This window comes from Oncorhynchus clarkii, chromosome 11 (assembly GCF_045791955.1).
Source record: "Oncorhynchus clarkii lewisi isolate Uvic-CL-2024 chromosome 11, UVic_Ocla_1.0, whole genome shotgun sequence".
In the NCBI taxonomy this organism is placed as follows: Eukaryota; Metazoa; Chordata; class Actinopteri; order Salmoniformes; family Salmonidae; genus Oncorhynchus; species Oncorhynchus clarkii.
In genome coordinates, this window is record NC_092157.1 from 34,172,928 (window position 1) to 34,191,593 (window position 18,666).

At 46.6% G+C, this 18,666-nt stretch overlaps 1 protein-coding gene across 1 annotated transcript in view; it reads left to right on the top strand.

Moving 5' to 3' along the window:
* Positions 1-1,907: 1,907 nt before the first annotated feature.
* Positions 1,908-18,666, top strand: part of LOC139420455 (rab effector MyRIP-like) — an 87,368-nt gene continuing 70,609 nt past the window's right edge. The window contains exon 1 of the mRNA XM_071170619.1: positions 1,908-2,125. Coding sequence (XP_071026720.1) covers positions 1,908-2,125 — 218 coding nt within the window. The remainder of the gene's footprint in view (positions 2,126-18,666) is intronic.

Sequence of the window (18,666 nt, forward strand, 5' to 3'; positions counted from 1 at the left end):
CCATCAATTTATAGTTGGTGTTATTATGCAATTGTTTCTAGTCCCCACCAGATGGTGGTATATCTCCAACTAATTTACTAATCATCAGTACCTCACAAGTTCTACTCAACCTGTTTTAAACTACTTAATTATTATATAAATGAATGGCAAGTCAGGCTCTCGGCTACTTTTTTGTAATCACCCACTAACATTTTTGTCATTTTTATTTATTTATTATTGCATAGTGAAAACTAAAGGGACACTTGTCAGAACCTGGCTATGGGATGCAGGCGGGGGGGAAGTGGGCGGGAACAGCGAGAAAACGCATTCAAAGACACAGCCTACTTTCTATACTCAAGGGGTGAGAGAGACACCTAGCTAGACTGTTGTTTTACTATATAACTGAATACTAGTATTGTTTTCAATTTCGTACAGCAGTTTGTGCTTCTTAATGGTTGTTACGGGAAGGCAAGTGAGACGCTTGCGCGATGTGTAGCCTATGATCGGAGCTGGAGTGGAGCCTGCCTGCCTGTCTGCTCACACTCATCGCTTGCTCGCGGCTCACCAGTTGATGTAGACTGTGTGTGCCCAGGGTGTGGCTGGCCCTTCCCACTGATAAAGGACAGAACCCTCGTTGCTCTGCTCACCCAGTGCTGCTAATATTCTCCTCATCATAGTCTCGAGAAGGAGAATCTAAGTCACCAAAGGTCAAGTCCCAGACCGTGAAACTGCAACACTGCGGCCACCACAGATACACAGAAAGTAATCGATGCACATCCAGCCTACAGAAAGGTAATTGTGTAATTAACTAAGTATACCTGGAATAACCTGTGTGTGTGGCCTTAAGTCAGCCTCATTTAGAGTACAGCGGGACCATTGTTATTGAACCAAAGCCCTAGCCCCTATAATTGCGATGTAATTGGATCACAGACTCGTCATTAACACTATTTACCCAACGCCTGAGCGTGGCATTCAGTGTGTACTGTACATGTTTGTTTTGCTTAAAGCTCCCTAGTGACCGCCAGCTGTATAGCTGTTTAATATCGCACCGTTTAATAATCATCATCATCATCATCATCATCGTCGTTATTACAATGGGGATAGTCCTATAGCTTAATATACTGTGTCATTAGGGGTTGTAGAGGGAACACGATACGTAGGCGACAAGACAGGTAACACTAATGAGTCCCCTATTGTTGCTAGTTAACAGGGAAAGGAGTTCATCTGATGGGACACCAGCAGAGGGAATGTAGTCGGGGAACAGGGTCGTGTTCATTCGTGCACACCGTAGCAAACCGTTTTGCAAGAGCTTCGTGTTGGACATATTTAGGTAGTCCCTCGCCGTTTCGGTCCGTTTTCATCCGTCTGGTTTCTTTTTTTTCTTTCTCCGTCCTTGCTATTCATGTTATTTTGTTACTACATTATAATACATTCAATAATGCTGGCATAATCACAAATACTATCTAGTGCTGAAGTGCAAATTATGGTATTGAGAGGCTTTTGTTGGTAGCTGCATTGCAACCAGTCTGAGAACACCTCTAGTAAGGAACAATATGTTACAGGGAGAAAAGCAGCTACTAAGCCTGTTCCATTAAGAGTTACAACTTTCAGACACAGGAGGCACACACACAGACTAATGCACACACACCAAACACACGGTGTAGCATGCCGCGTTCTCAATATCCCGCTGGCTTTGACGAGGAGTGACAGTCTCTCCGATTGGAAATGTCAGGCGCCACCTTAACACTCTCCGTCTTCCGTTTATTATCCCCCTTTTTAATTGTTCATTTGTTACGGCGTCCAATTATTCCGCCTTCCCCTCTCCGCCGCCTCACGTTCCACCTCTCTGTTCGCTAACTCCCTCCCTCCCCCCCCCCCCCCCCCCCCCACTCTCCCTCCTCCCGATCTCTCTCCGTCGGGGCAGTGAGATGAAGCAGGAGCTGGCGGAGGAAGGCAGTAGATGCTCCATCCTCTCCAAGCAGCACCGCTTCAACGAGCACTGCTGTATCCGCTGCTGCTCTCCCTTCACCTTTCTGGTCAACCCCAAGCGCCCGTGTCTGGACTGCCAGTACAACGTCTGCAAGAGCTGCCGCACCTACAGCAAGCGAGAGAAAGCCTGGCTCTGTACCGTCTGCCAGAAGACCAGGTCAGTCTACTACGATCTGAATCCTGTCTATCTCACTGGATGAATGAATGGATAGAGAGAGAGCGAGAGGGAGGGAGAGACAGGAACACCAGAGTGCGATGGGGAGACTAGGGGGAAAGACGGGAGCCGAGGGAGAGCAGAAGGAGGTAGAGGGGGGGAGCGAGAGAGGCAGATAGCTGGGTTGGAGCCTGGGGAGAGAGAGAGGGATGGAGGGAGAGAGAAAGGGCAGGGAGGGAAGAGTGAATGAGGTGGATACTACACTGCTGTCGCTGTTACTACAGTCTGTCAACGCTGACCAGAGTTAGTTAGGAGTGAAAGAGAGGGAGGGAGAAAGAGAAGACGGGCAAAAAAAGGGAGCCCGGGGATGAGGGAGAGAACAGCACGTCGTGTCGGAGAGAGCTCTTGGGAACGAGGGGAGGGAGGGGGGGGTGTAGGTTGTGAGGAAAGGAGAGTGTATGAGGTGAGAGACGGAAGAAAGGTGTTTTTTGGATGCTGCAGCCAGGTGTTGTCCATGTTGGATATGTCCGGAGGAGAGACTTTGTGTGTGTGTGTGTGTGTGTGTGTGTGTGCATGCTTGCCGTCATAGCACAGACAAACTCCGACACCAACATGAAGCTAGACTAACCAGGCTTCACCGTATTGAGCTGCGTTACAATAGGAGGATGATGAATTGAGCAGAGTATGTTGTGTTATACGGGCTATACTCTATACTAGGAGCTTGATGAAAACCAGAACACTGCTTTTCAAGGGTGTGTGAACTGGGTGGGTGGAAAGCTGTTTGTCTGTGTCTTCACCTAAGTGTGTGTAGACTTCATATGGTATGTGTTTGTGTCATGTCATTAATGTGTGTGAAAGGGGATATTTAGTCAGTCGCAGAACTAAAAGCATTCAATGGAAATGTCTTCCGCATTTAACCCAGCCCTTTTGAATCAGAGGGGTGCAGGGGGCTGCCTTAATCGACGTCCGCTCCAGCGTCACACTTTGTTGTGTGTGTCAGCCTTCTGGGTGGTTTTAGATACATGGATGGAAATGCCTGAAGGATGGCCCAGTCAGTCTTCTCTACCACCTGAGTCGCTGACATGGAAAACTGTGTTCCGTACCATCTATGACAGTGATATCACAGTGTGTGTGTGATGATGGAACATGCCAAGGCGTGGTATAGAATTAGACACGTAGCCCCAAACTGGGTTTACGAGACAAAACTGTTGATTTGTTATCCATCAGGGTGGAGGTTGGTTGGTCTTTCGTTCTTTCTCTCTTGCTCTGTTTCTCGCTTCACCCCCCCCCTCTCTTTACTCCCCTTGTCACTCCCTCCCTCCATCTTTATCTCCCTCCATCCCCCATCTCTCTCCAACCCCCTCCCTCTCTCCCTCCATCCCCCATCTCTCTCCAACCCCCTCCCTCTCTTCCTCCATCCCCCATCTCTCTCCAACCCCTCCCTCTCTTCCTCCATCCCCTATCGCTCTCCAACCCCCTCCCTCTCTTCCTCCATCCCCCATGCCTCTCCATCCCCCCCCCCTCCCTCTCTAACTCTCTCCAACCCCCCCTCCCTCTCTAACTCTCTCCAACCACCCCCCTCCCTCTCTAACTCTCTCCAACCCCCTCCCTCTCTTCTTCCAACCCCCTCCCTCTCTTCCTCCATCACTCTCCAACCCCCTCCCTCTCTTCCTCCATCCCCCATCTCTCTCCAACCCCCCCTCCCTCTCTTCCTCCATCCCCCATCTCTCTCCAACCCCCCCTCCCTCTCTTACTCCATCCCCCATCGCTCTCCAACCCCCTCCCTCTCTTCCTCCATCCCCATCCCTCTCCAACCCCCTCCCTCCCTCTCTAACTCTCTCCAACCCCCTCCCTCTCTTCTTCCAACCCCCTCCCTCTCTTCCTCATCACTCTCCAACCCCCTCCCTCTCTTCCCCATCTTCCTCCATCCCCCATCTCTCTCCAACCCCTCCCTCTCTTACTCCATCCCCCATCTCTCTCCACCCCACCTCCCTCTCTCTTTCTCTACCCCGCCTCTGTCTCTCTCTCTCTCCCCCTCATCCTTCCTCTCCCTGATACTACCCTAAGGCAAAGGGCTGTAGCTCTCTCCAACGTGTTAATGTTAATGAGATGAGTAGAGACTTTGATGCGTCCAGCTCTTTAATACGCTCATTACTGTTCAGAGTCACTGATATAAATTATACTAAATGCTATCATAATATCAACAACCATCATGATGGGATGTATTACTGCATAAGACGGCCTCCATCCCAAATGGCACCCTATTCCCTGTGTAGTGCACTCCTTTTGACCGGGGCCCATAGGCATGTTCTTAAACCGTGTGTCCGTACTAAACACGCACGAGAATAACAACATCGATTCGATTACGGTCAATCCAGTTGCTTGTGTAGCTGAAGCGATTTTTGCCGCCGTGCAATTTAAAAGATCAAAGCCCGCACTCTCCTTTCTCTCTTCGCTCATAAGTACTTCCTGTTGGTCCAGCACGGGTGCGAACATTTGAGACGCGGATATTTCTCACACACTCTTGACAGCAGTCGATGTAGCTATCATTCGGTACCTCTCCTTTCCATTATCTGCAACAAGGACAAGAGCGTCCATCATTCCCCACCGTCTGGGGAATTATCACCCTGATATACTAGTCAACTGTAACAAACGACTGCCGTTAAAAATCCACGGCTTTTTCACCACCTTGCCTGATATCAGGCCGTCAGACCTGGGTTTTTGGCGGTTGGCTAGTGACTGCCGCTGTGGGCTGCTTATATTTCTCCTCCCCATTTAGCGCGGTACTGTAGTGTATTGCTGGAGGTGTTGTACCGACTGCATGTGTGAAAACAGCCTGTCCGTGTGGCTGGCTGTCTTCTGGACTGCACGTCAGCCGCTCCCACAGCCTCGCATAAAGAAGAAGGGTGTATGAAATGGAGCCCTGCCAAACTGTCCCAGGGCTTCAAAATGCCTGGGATTTTTTCATTTGAAAACCCACATTGCAGTATTTACACAGTAGCTATTTCTCTCCTGATTACATCAATTGGTAATGTGGTTTGAGTTATAAAAACATCCGGGTTGATTTACACCAAATTATGATTTTGCATCGCTTCACAAGCATTCTCTGTACACAGTTTATGCTCGTCCTACAGGTGTGTGCATCAGAATAATACCCAGACTTCATTTTGGCTGCTATCGTCTTCACCAGGGTCGTATTCCTTCGTGCACACCGTAGCAAAACATTTTTTTTTTTACAACGGAAAACCGAAACAAGTGTTTCTTAATGGACAAGTTCAGATAGTTCCTCCATGTTTCATGGTTTTCTTAGGGCTCCCGAGTAGCGCAGCGGTCTAAGGCACTGCACCTCAGGGTTAGAGACACCCTGACACTACAGACACCCTGGTTCGAATCCAGGCTGTGTCACAACCGGCTGTGATTGGCAGTCCCATTGGGCGGCGCACAATTGGCCCGGCGTCGTCCAGGTTAGGCCGGTGTAGGCCGTCATTGTAAATAAGAATTAGTTCTTAACTGACTTGCCTAGTTAAATAAAGGTGACGTACTTCCGCTTGGTGCCGAATGAATACGACCCAGGTAGAGATGTACTGGAGCTGAGACCTAGATGGTGTCAGGCAGGTAACTGGGCGAGCCATGTAGAAAGGTAATCAGATTGATGCTAGCTTCTTCTCCTGTGAGTCTTCACTGTAGTGACAGGCCCGTCACACTATCTGCCTGTAAGTCCCTGAACTCACACACTAGTATACGCACACATGCACACGTACTCACACACACACACACACACACACACACCCCTACCAGTCCTCAATGAGCAGGTGCATTGAGCGTCCCAAGCGTGACCGTGTCTAGTCTGGTTATATTAACCGGGCGGTCCATCCCTCAGTTCATACACATACACACACACACTTACACACACACACACACACGCGGTGGTTGACTGGCCAGTTTCTGTCTTTTTAATGAGAAATACAGACCCGCGTCCTCACTGTCTGGGAAGCCTTTTCCTCCCTAGAGTCACAGACACACAGACTTTTACTACCTCCCTTCGGGAAAATGGCAGAGAGACAGAGATGTAGAAAGGCTGGTGTCATGACAGCGAGTGATGCCAAGCCACAAACTGCCTCCCCGTTCTCCAGCAGAGCAGACACTCTGGCGAATGAATATGAAATCCTCTTTGTCATTTTTTTTTTCCCCCTCTGAAGTTGCCGCGTGCTGCTCTCCCCACATCCATCTGTGAGAGGAAGTCGCCGTTCTCTCCACATTTTGCATTTCAACCTCGTTCCCCGCTCTCAATCGGACTAGATGGACCCACTCTGCGTCACTGTAGAGCAGACTGCACTGAATGGAGAGTGTGGGTTTAGGTGTGTGTGTGCGCAAAAAGACATGACGTTTCTGAGTATTGTCATTAGGATATGGATTGCGTAACGTCACCCTGAAGTAGCCATGCAGATGTATATGCATGGAAGAGATGCATTATGTGATCTATCGTAGCATGCAGACATGCACGCGCATCTTTGATGAGCAAAAGAGCAGCCGATGTGATTTGGTTTAATCTAATGGAGAAGAACATCCTCGTAGACTAACGGAAGTCGACAGACCGACTACTTCCGTAGTTGCACCCTCTTCCCTATATGTAGTGCACTGCTTGTCAAAGGTAGTGCACTAAATAGAGAATGGGGTGCCATTTGGGAGACTAGCAGGCAGTCCAGCTAGTTGAGAGCAGACTCTCTCCGCTCAAATGTAATCATGTCCTTCTCCGCAGCCCCAGCATCATCCCCAGTACCCATCTTAAAGCTTAAAGGCCATGTTTTCCCCCCCGTGTAGCTGTGTTAAATGCTGTCTGGGGGTGGGGGGGGTAGATAACAGACTGTTCATCTCCTGGGTGGGTGTGTATGGGTGTTTTCAAGTGTGTATGTTGCACTGACCTGAGCAGTTTCAGTCTATCTATTGAGATGGAAGCAGAGCGAGCGGGGGGGGGGTCATTTCCTTTCCCAAGAAGCTTTTAGTCAATTGAAACGGTTCCGGCCAATTGCAGAGTGGAGCTGAACACTATACCTGCAGCCTCAGTCCACTTGAGTTAGAGCAGTAATTATCTCCTCCTCTCTCTCTCTCCCTTTCCCGTTCCTCATCGCTCTCTCTTTCTCGCTCTCTCTCTATTTCCTCGGCTTTCTCTTGCTCACGCTCTTTCCTCATCTCTCGCCATCGCCCTCTTTCCCCATCTCTTTCTTTCGCTGTCGTCCTCCCTCTTTATCACGGTCTCTCCCTCGCTCCTCTCCTTTAGACTCTCCCTGTCTGACATGGTAGCCATTGACCAGAGAAGACGGGTGGAATTGTCAGTGCTCGTTTAGGATACAGTTAACAGCCCGTACTTCAGAAATTGAAACGGCCTAATTCACCAACCTGGTTCATTTTTACCAATTGAATTCGTGCAGGAGCTTCCTCAAAACTAATTACAGCTGAACGCTCTAGCCTAGAGGCAATCTTCGTGTGTGTGTGTGTGTCAGGTACGTACGTACGTGTGCGTGCTCTCTGTCCTCCCTGCAGTTCTCGTGACTGTTGCTCTGTTGGCCTCATGTGTTCTATCAGAGTCTCTCTGTAGGGGCTCAGGTGTGTATCTGGAGCAGGTGATAACCCGCTGGTGTTACTGCTGCCAGCCAAACAGGCATCCATCCACTCTGGCAGGTGCCAAGCCAGTGTGTGTTTTTTTTGGTTTGCAGTGTGTCCGCGCTGTGTGTGTTTGTGTCACCTTGCAGAGATGTCTGACTCATTGTTGTGGGATAATATAGTGGTGCCATGGTTTCTCTGTCAGTCTGCAGGCCTCCCTGGTGTATGTGTGTGTGACAGAGTGATACCCAGAGAGTCAAGCCTCTGCCACTCACAGCTGTGGCCCCAACTCCATTGTGGCTCCTGTTGTGCCTCCGGTTTCACCAATTCAGCATTGCGAGTCAGGAAACTGAGTCCGTCAACATCGTGTCTGCACTTGTGCTGTGTGCTCTGACGCCCGTTGTGTGTCCTCAGGTGACTTCAGTTGTATTAGTTCTGCACAGTGAATTAATGGAGCTCTCCACGTGAAAGGGCACTTTCAGATGGTTCAGTCTGTGAGCGGCTGGGCCTCCCTGTTCACACACAGGCGATTGGGAATCTTGTGATTCTTAAATCAGTTTATGGGATACCAGGACGACTGCTAAGCCCTTGTTGTTTTATGGGTTAATGGGAAATGATTTTAACTTGTTGTACTTGTTTTAGTGTGAGACAAAACATCTACACTCTCAAAAGCAACTGTGCAGAGTGTTCCTGAGGTTGTGGATTCTGCTCGTCACAAGTCCTTAGTGGGAGACCCATCGAAACACAATTTTACCAGAATAACACTAGTGCTTATGTAACAGTATAACTTTAGACCGTCCCCTCGCCCATACCCGGGCGCGAACCAGGGACCCTCTGCACACATCAACAACAGTCACCCACGAAGCATCGTTACCCATCGCTCCACAAAAGCCGCGGGGTACTACTACTTCAAGGTCTCAGAGCAAGTGACGTCACCGATTGAAAAGCTATTTAGCGCAAACACCGCTAACTAGCTAGCCATTTCACATTTCACATCCCAAAGAAGACTGGAAGGGGACCCAGTCCTTCTGGAAAAACTGCATAAATGTGCTCCCAGCACACATATTCTATTGGCTATCCAGTTAGCTTTATATGTGATCTGTACTAGTGTTGGCATCAGAGTCTTTTGGTCTCTCTCCAACCCCAGATTGCTGTATCTCATATCCTGCTGCCGTGCTGATCGGCCCCGCTGAAGTCTGTCTCCAGGTGATTCAACCGAGCTGTGATTGGCAGATCAATGGCTCGGCTCTCCACCTCTTCTCCTGTACTTCTTGTTTTCACACTGGGAGGTCTTTGATGTGACTTGTGCAATTACTCCTCTCTCTCATGTAGTTTCATCGCTCCATCTCTCTCTCTCTCCATTTGTGTTCTCGCTTTCTCTCTCTTTCTTCCTCTCTCTCATATGCCTCTCTGATAAATAGCAAGCAGGGAGGGAATCCTGAGGTGCTGCTGGGTTAGAATTATCTCTCTCACTCGTTTTTGTTTTGTCACTCCCTTATTTTCTTCCTCCCTCCCTGGCTCGTGCAACAATCTTCCCGAGGGCAAGGCGGTTCCATCTGATCCTGTGCCACAGTGCCCTCTCCAGCGCACGACCCAAAGTGAGATATTGACACCTCAGCGTTCATATTCACCACGCATTCCCTCCCTCCTGCCCCGAGAGACCCCTTTGAAGAAGGAGAGAGCCAGGGAGAGTAGAGAGAGAGCTGGAGGGAGAGAGGGGTAGGGAGAGCGAGGTAAAGATAAGGAACGAGAGAGTGGGTTGGAGAGTGAGTGAGGGAGACAGGAGGGTAAGGCAGGAGTTGATCCCCTTCCAATGAAAACATTTCCATAATTGCATAAATCCCTTCCCTCGTCACCACAATGTAGCAGTTATGAGTATTCACTCTCCCTGCTGCACTTGGGCATGCCTATAGGTCCTTATCAATAAAACGTCACAATAGGGTGCAGAGCGTTTGGATTAGCCTGTTCCGGGGGGGCAAGGATACCAAATAGTTAGACAATGTATTTAACAAGGACAACTGCGTGCCGTTGGTTGTAATGTCATCACCTCTCGAAGAGCTGAATTCAGAACTACACATTACCGATTATCCCATGCAAAACAATTGTGCACATTTAGCTCAATCATCACGGCAAGTACCTGCATGCTTTTCATGATCAGAAGGCTAAACATCAGCTGATCACGTAATTTTCAGATACGCCTCACCATATCGCTCAATAAGCAGTCCCCAATAATTGGATATTTGAGTGATGTAAAAGTAAACTATACTGTACTTGACAAGTATGGGTGTTTTAGGTTCATTTTCCATCTTTTGTGCGCAATGCCTGTCAAGCAGCAGAAGGGCGCATTTGCCGTGGTACCGTTAGCTGATAACGTTTACCTTGCAAACTACGGGTAGAAACGTTGTACAGTTGGCCAAACGTATAGCGGTAAAGTAGACCTAATGTAGGCCTACCTAGCGAAGTTAGCTAACATTATATATACCCTTTTCAACATCGTTTTTAAGAAAGTATTTAATCACGATTGCTGCTGACAAAACACGATAGGCGATTGATTGATGGGCCACGTCAAAATGGCTAGCTAGCTAATAACAGATCACGTCAATATAGCTAGTTAACAAGCTAACTTTCAGGGGATAAACTAGATGACTATATCCAAATATTGTTTGATTTGCTTTCCATCGATAGTGGTGATGACAGTCGTCTGACTGGCAACTTTACCAGGACGAGGACTTGCCGATGTCAAGGTCTTTCCAAAAGCCTAATCTCTGATGAAGAAAGCTAAATCATGTTGTTTGCTTAGCTAGCTAGGTACACGACAAATTGATAAATTACCTTCACGTATCTGGAATTGCATGAACAATTGATGTTTACTGGTCATGAAAAGCATGCTGTTACTTGCTGTATAACTCTGATGATGATAGAGCTCAATGTGCGCAATTGTTTTGCATGGAATAATTTGACATTTGTACTTCAGACTCTGCTCAATAGGGGATGATATTAAAACCAAATCATTATAACATTTATTTAACAATCCCTTGAAACAGGAAATAGTTGTCAATGGAGCCAAATCGAACGTAATTGTGATGTCTTATTGAAAATGACCTAAAGCGTACAGAGAGACCTTGTGGCCGTTTTTGTCATCTTACAATTGGTCATTTTTCAGTTGACTGAACTGGGCTAAATACCTAGAAATTCTGGTTCTGTGGCTAACAGTGGGTTTCCACACTCGAGATGCACCTCTATCTCACACACATACACAGACACGCACGCATAGAGCGGAGAAAGGCAGCCTACACACTCGTGGATTTGTTTTCTTCTTCCTGGAAAGTGAGGCATTGTGGATGCATAGCAATTAGCTCTATATGCTAATGCTGATATCCCACTGTCCCAGGTGTGTGTGTGTGTGTGAGTTCTGAGACCCTTTAATTGCTGTTTATTTTAATCTCCCTCTCCCCTCTTTCACTCATCTCTCTCTCTCGCCCCATCTCCCACCCTGATGCATATCAATGATTCTGCACAGCTCCAGGTTTACATCTCATCTTGGCTCCACTCCCATTTCTCACCGCTGTGTTTGTGTGTGTGTGTGTGTGTGTGTGCATGCTAGCCTTCAGAGGTGAACTGTTGGAGCCCTGTAGCAGCTGGAGTGATTCCCTTGTTGTGGAGCCATGCATTTTGAATTAAGGTTATTTTTCCTGACTGGTTATGGATTTGTGGTACTCAAACCAAGTCTGGGGTGTTTTAATTCACGGCATAAAATCATCAAGGGAATTTCCAGTTTTGTTTACTCCCAACTACCTAAAACTTCAACTTATCCGAAAGCACTATATTTCTGTACACAGAGAAATGGCACTGGCACAAGACGGAAATGTAAGTGACTATTGAGCAATAAATGTGTCAAACAGCATGGCTGCACCTGTCTATCAGTCTGGTGTGATATAACCACACATTCACCTGTCCTTAGGCTACTTACTGCCCAGTCTTGGCTGCAGATTCACAACAACTACTACTGCACAATGTTCAGCTCTCTACTGCTAGCTGTATCCTAGTTCTCACTGCTGGCACCCAGTCAGTTTTGAAGCTCTGTTGGTGAACAGATTTGTCACCGGAGACCCTCCCAGGCTAACGCTAGCTTAGCGCCAGTTAACACTCAGCACACACATGCTCCCCTCCAATTGTGTCCCGCTGTTGTTTGCCGTTCTTGTTTTCTAACGGTATGCAGGCAGCAGAAGTTTTCTGGGCGTCCTCTATTTGCAAGTGGAATTGATTTAATAATTGTTCACACCCAGCTGCACATGTTTATTCATTGTAGAGTCCACGGAGCCATTTGGTGGTTAGCGACATGAGGCTTCCCCTTGCCTCCCTAATAAATCACCCACCTTGCTGTATTTCAATCCCCTCTTCCTCACAGATAGGCCTATGGCATTACTATTGTTGATCTTTGACCCCAAGCAATCAGCTTCACATTAGACTACTGTATATGAGGTTTCTAATCTGTCAATGGAGGGAGTGTATCCCAAACCAAACCCATGCAGAAGTAATGTTTGTATCATAGCAATCTACTACTATGATCTGAAAAAAAATCAAATTAACCGTAGTGATGTAAAATCCCTATAAAATCTGACTATGTTGAATTGCTAACAGAAAGCTTGACGCCTACAAGTGCCTTCTAGTGTGTAATTTCCACCTGCAGAGCAGTTGCTTATTCATTGTGTTGTTTATGCGCTCTCCAGTCCCATCTAAACACATTTAGCATGTGTCTCAAATGGCACCCTATTCCCTATAAAGTGCACTACTTTTTGACCAGGGCCCGTAGAGGGGCTATGGTCAAAAGTAGTGCACTACATAGGGAATAGGGTGCCATTCGGCACACAACCCTTAGTATTGAACATTCCTGAAGTTGGAGGGAATCACCATGGACACCTTTTTGCACATGCTCAGATGGTCACCAATAGCGACCAGTGCCATTTATACCAGAACAGAATCTTACAGCGCTTCCCCCTATGACCACTATTACTAAATTTGACCACGTTTACATGAATGATACAGAAGTGTCTATTCATCACTTTGGTGATCGAATCTCCACATTTCACACACAGCTAGAACAGGGTTTTAAAAACATGTGTAGATACAGGGCCATCACAGGATTCGGGCATTAACCCCAAAGGAGGCTTTTTCCAATATGGCCCCCAAACATCTCAATGGGTTCTTATTGGATCCATTTCGCATGAACATACCTGTATGAAATAATATTATAAACTGGTTGGTTCAAGCCCTGGACGCTGATTGGCTGACAGCCGTGGTATATGACAAAACATTTATTTTGTACTGCTTTTACTTTTACTGCTTTTACTGTATTATTTATTTGGGGAACTGTGGGGGGATCTTAGAGGGCTGGTGGCCTGGCGGTTGGGAGCTTGAGCCGATGGCTGATAAGTTGCTGGTTCGGGTCCCCGTTTATGACCTTGTGGGAGATGTGCCGTTGAGTTCGGAGTTGACCCTGGTTGCTTCAGTGGGTCGCTCTGGATGAGAGTCTGTTAGATGACGGAATTCAATGTAAATGTTGAGCGTCTTCACTGCAAGTAGACTAAGTTTTAATATTCCATTAAAAAAACATAATTTTAATATAATCCATCCAAGGTAGAAGCTGAATAAACTGCATGATCGTTACACAGGTGCACCTTGTGCCGTGGACAATAAAAGGTCATTCTAAAATGTGCAGTTTTGTCACACAACACAATGCCACAGATGTCTCAAGTTTTGAGGGAGCATGCAATTGGTGTACCGACTACAGGAATGTTCACCAGAGCTGTTGCCAGATATTAAAATTTGCATTTCTCTACCATAAGCCGCCTCCAACATCGTTTTAGAGAATTTGGCAGTACGTCCAACCGGCCCCAAAACCGCAGACCACATGTAACCACTCCAGTACAGGACCTCCACATTAGGCTTTTTCACCTGCGGGATCATCTGAGACCAGCCACCCGGACAGAAGATGAACCTGAGGAGTATATCTGTCTGTAATAAAGCCCTTTTGTGGGGACAAACATATTCTTATTGGCTGGGCCTGGCTCCCCAGTGGGAACTGTGTGGGGGGGGGTTCTATTATTGTAGAATAATAATGAAGACATAAACACTATGAAATAACACCTATGGAATCATGTAGTAACCAAAAAAGTGTTAAACAAATCAAAAATATTAGATTCTTCAAAGTAGGCACCCTTTGTCTTGATGACAGCTTTGCACACACTTGGTATTCTCTCAACCAGCTTCACCTGGAATGCTTTTCCAACAGTATTGAAGGAGTTCCCACATATGCTGAGCACTTGTTGGCCTCTTTTCTTTCACTCTGCGGTCCAACTCATCCCAAACCATCTCAATTGGGTTGAGGTCAGGGGATTGTGGAGGCCATGTCATCTGATGCAGTACTCCATCACTCTCCTTGGTCAAATAGCCCTTACACAGCCTGGAGGTATGTTGGGTCATTGTCCTGTTGAAAAACAAATGATAGTCCCACTAAGCGCAAACCAGATGGGATGGCATATCACTACAGAATGCTGTGGTAGCCATGCTGGTTAAGTGTCCCTTGAATTCTAAATAAATCACTGACAATGTCACCAGCAAAGTCCATCACACCATCGCACCTCCTCCTCCATACTTCACGGTGGGGAAACACGCATGCGGAAAGCATCCGTTCACCTACTCCGCGTCTCACAAAGACACTGGGGTTGGAACCAACAATCTCAAATTTGGACTCATCAGATCAAAGGACAGATTTCCGCCAGTCTAATTAATGTCCATTGCTCGTGTGTCTTGGCCCAAGTCTCTTCTAATCGGTGTCCCTTAGTAGTGGTTTCTTTGCAGCAATTCGACCATGAAGGCCTGATTCACTCAGTCTCCTCTGAACAGTTGATGTTGAGATGTGTCTGTTACTTGATCTTTGAGGACGTTTATTTGGGCAGCAATTTCTTGAGTCTGGAAGCTCTAATGATCTTATGCTTCGCAGCAGAGGTAACTCTGGGTCTTCCTTTCCTTTGCCGGTCCTCATGAGAGACAGTTTCTTCATAGCGCTTGATGGTTTTTGCGACTGCACTTAAAGACACTTTCAAAGTTGTTGAAATGTTCCTCATTGACTGACCTTCATGTCTTAAAGTAATGATGGACTGTTGTTTCTCTTTGCTTATTTGAGTTGTTTTTGACATAATATGGATTTGGTCTTTTACCAAATAGGGCTCTCTTCTGTATACCCTCCCTACCTTATGACAACAAAATGCATTCCCGGTGACTAACTCATGAAGATGGTTGAGGGAATGCCAAGAGTGTGCAAAGCTGTCATCAAGGCAAAGGGTGGCTACTTTGAAGAATCTCAAATATAAAATACATTTAGATTTGTTTGACACTTTTTTTTGGTTACTACATGATTCCATATGTGTTATTTCAGTGTTGATGTCTTCACTATTATTCTACAATGTGGACAATAGTAAAAGTAAAGAAAAACCCTTGAATGAGTAGGTGTGTCCTAACCATTGACTGGTACTGTATATCTGGCACAGCTGGCTAATTTGGATGTGAATTCTCCATCACTACAACCATTTTCAGGTATTATTGGACATGCTACAATTGTATTTCTTACAGGTATGGTCATGCGAAATTGATCAAATAAGATCTTATTGAGTTGTTTGGGCCGCCATATTGGAAAAAGGCTTCTGTTTATGTGGGGATCCTGTAATGGGCCTGTGTCTACAAATCTTTTTAAAACCCCGTTCTAGATGTGTGTGTGAAATTTAGATCCCTCTATTGTCAAAGATATACAATCCCCAAAAATAGCTGCCCCATTACATGGACTTCAATGGCTAAGCTTGTCAATGGCACAATTAAAAATAAAATGGTTGTACCTGGTGTCTTCAAAGTTGTTTTAAATTATGTATCATTTGAAAGGTACAGTAATATCATGACCTTTTCAGAACCACTTGTCAAACAAAGTTGAAAGAATGTATCAGGGTTTAATTTTTGAAAGTATTTTATACAGATAATTCTGAAATGTACCATAGAGGGTCAAAATTATGTTGACTTGAGCATTCTTGAACATGAACCTGACTAATATCTGAGAATCGAAGCTTTCCAATGAAATGTGTTTAAAGAGTATACTGACGTTGTTTGTCATCGGGTAAAATCCCTATGGAAAAAAAATGTGTGGATGAAGGAAAGTGTCGTAACACAGAGACACAGGACATTTGATTGCTGCTGCGTTCTTGGCTAGGTCTCCCTTGCAAAAAATACTCTGTGTCTCAATGGGCTTTTCCTGGTTAAATAAAGTTTTTTTGTTTTTTTTAAAGAAAAAAGTCCATGACACATCGTCATCCCAATTGAGCCCGACGGCTCAAATTTGGAGGTCTGGCTCATGGACGAACACACACACACACACACACACACACACACAAGCTATTTTCCATATCTCAGTTTACCACAATCCTCCTCCCAAACATCCTTGTTTTGTTAATCTGTCACGGTTTATAACGGGATTAAACGACATGTTTACCGTTTGCCTCTTGGAATGCAACCGTACGAAATGGAGTGGAATGTAATTGTCAGGTTTGCAAATGGCCGCCTAGTGCCTGCATAACTTCATTCTGAGTTGTCCTTGTCCTGCTCTCAAACAGATCTGGTGTTGCCCAGCCAATCTTCCTATCCTATTATAGAAATAATTTGAGTGGGCGATTTCTCGGTTTGTGCGCGTGGATGCTGTCCCTCCATCTGTCTCTCCTGTGGCCCTCTCTGAGATGGGACAGAATGCACAGACAGCCAGCCACAGGGACTCTAGTGAGGGAGAGAGAGGCAGAGAGAGAGAGCGAGCTCATCCTTTGTCGTCAGTGACGAGAGGGAGTGTACGAAACATCTACATAAACGTATATGCATGGGATGTCTTTTGAGACGGGAACTCTCTCTCAGAAGGCCTGTGTTTACAGAGACAAGGAAGGGGAGGATGCAGGTGTAATCTCAACCGGGACTTCCTAATGGTGATTCAACCATAATGTAACACTGCTCCATTTGGAGAGAGAAATTTGCATGGTTTCTACAGATTGTCTGGTGCAGTCATTGATCCATCCTCGTCTGTCTCTCCCAGTCTGTTTATTGACTGCGCTGAGTGAGTAGTGAATGAACCAGGCTTGGCTATGGACTGGCAGATAGGCTTGCATCCCAAATGACACCCTATTCCCTACATAGTACACTATGGGCTCTGGTCAAAGTTAGTGCACTATATTGGGATTAGGGTGTCATTTGGGATGCAGATAGAGATGTCTCTGAGCATACAGGACATGCCAGAACAGACTCAGCCCCTGTGGGCATAGATGCGCAATCATATACACACACACACACTAGCGGCCATTCGCTGCTTGTCAGGACAGCTCAGGGCATGGGCCAAGCAGACTGATGAGTTAGGCCTCTGACTGACTGCTGTCTTATGGACGAGTTAGAGCCAGACAGGAAATAGAATGAGTCCACTCTATATCTCTATCTGACACAGGACTGCATCCTAAATGACACCCTATTCCCTGTTTAGTGCACTACTTTTGTCCATGGCCCATAGGGATTAAGGTGACATTTGGGACATACACACAGATAACATTGGAGCTGGAATTCACTGTCCATGTTGTATCAATTATTATAAACTGGGTGGTTCGAGCTCTGAATGCTGATTGGCAGAAAGCTGTGGTATACTGGTATTACAAAACATTTTATTTTTACTGCTCTAATTGTGTTGGTAACCAGTTTCTAATAGCAATAAGGCACCTCAGGGGTTTGTGGTATGTGGCCAATATACCACGGCTAAGGGCTGTGTCCTGGCACGGCGTGTTGCGTCGTGCATAAGAACAGCCCTTAGCCGTGGTATATTGGCCACGTACCACACCCCCTCTGGCCTTACTACGGCTATATAATACAGAACTCCAAGAGACCTCCATGTTGTGGTCAGTTGCCAGTGCCTTTTTATTGCTATTCTATTTCCCAAAGAATATGGAGTTAATATGCACCCAGATCTGTTCCATTGCCAAGGGAGATAGTTTGAGATTCATGCAGAGGGAGGAGCAGAGGGTTACCGACAGCGAGGGAGGGAGCAAATGAGAGAGACCGGGAGCGAGAGAGTGGAAAGAGAGGCAGGGAACGACAGAGAGGGAGAAGTTGTCCCCGTAGTGTTTTTGGCTTGTGGCTTGCATTGTGTGTATAACTTGAAGGAAAGTGAACCCCAGGGACTCGGGAGGCCACAGTCGGTGCTGCAGGGCTGCAGTGACGTGCCTGTGTTTATGGGCCTGTTTTTGGCAATGCCTCATGTAAAATGCACTCAAATGACTGGAGAATGTGGGCTTAGGATGACGAGCGTCGAGGAATTATTCTGATGGGAAGAAGACACACACACACACACACACTTTTGACCGGGGCCCATAGGCATGTTCTTAAACCGTGTGTCCGTACTAAACACGCACGAGAATAACAACATCGATTCGATTACGGTCAATCCAGTTGCTTGTGTAGCTGAAGCGATTTTTGCCGCCGTGCAATTTAAAAGATCAAAGCCCGCACTCTCCTTTCTCTCTTCGCTCATAAGTACTTCCTGTTGGTCCAGCACGGGTGCGAACATTTGAGACGCGGATATTTCTCACACACTCTTGACAGCAGTCGATGTAGCTATCATTCGGTACCTCTCCTTTCCATTATCTGCAACAAGGACAAGAGCGTCCATCATTCCCCACCGTCTGGGGAATTATCACCCTGATATACTAGTCAACTGTAACAAACGACTGCCGTTAAAAATCCACGGCTTTTTCACCACCTTGCCTGATATCAGGCCGTCAGACCTGGGTTTTTGGCGGTTGGCTAGTGACTGCCGCTGTGGGCTGCTTATATTTCTCCTCCCCATTTAGCGCGGTACTGTAGTGTATTGCTGGAGG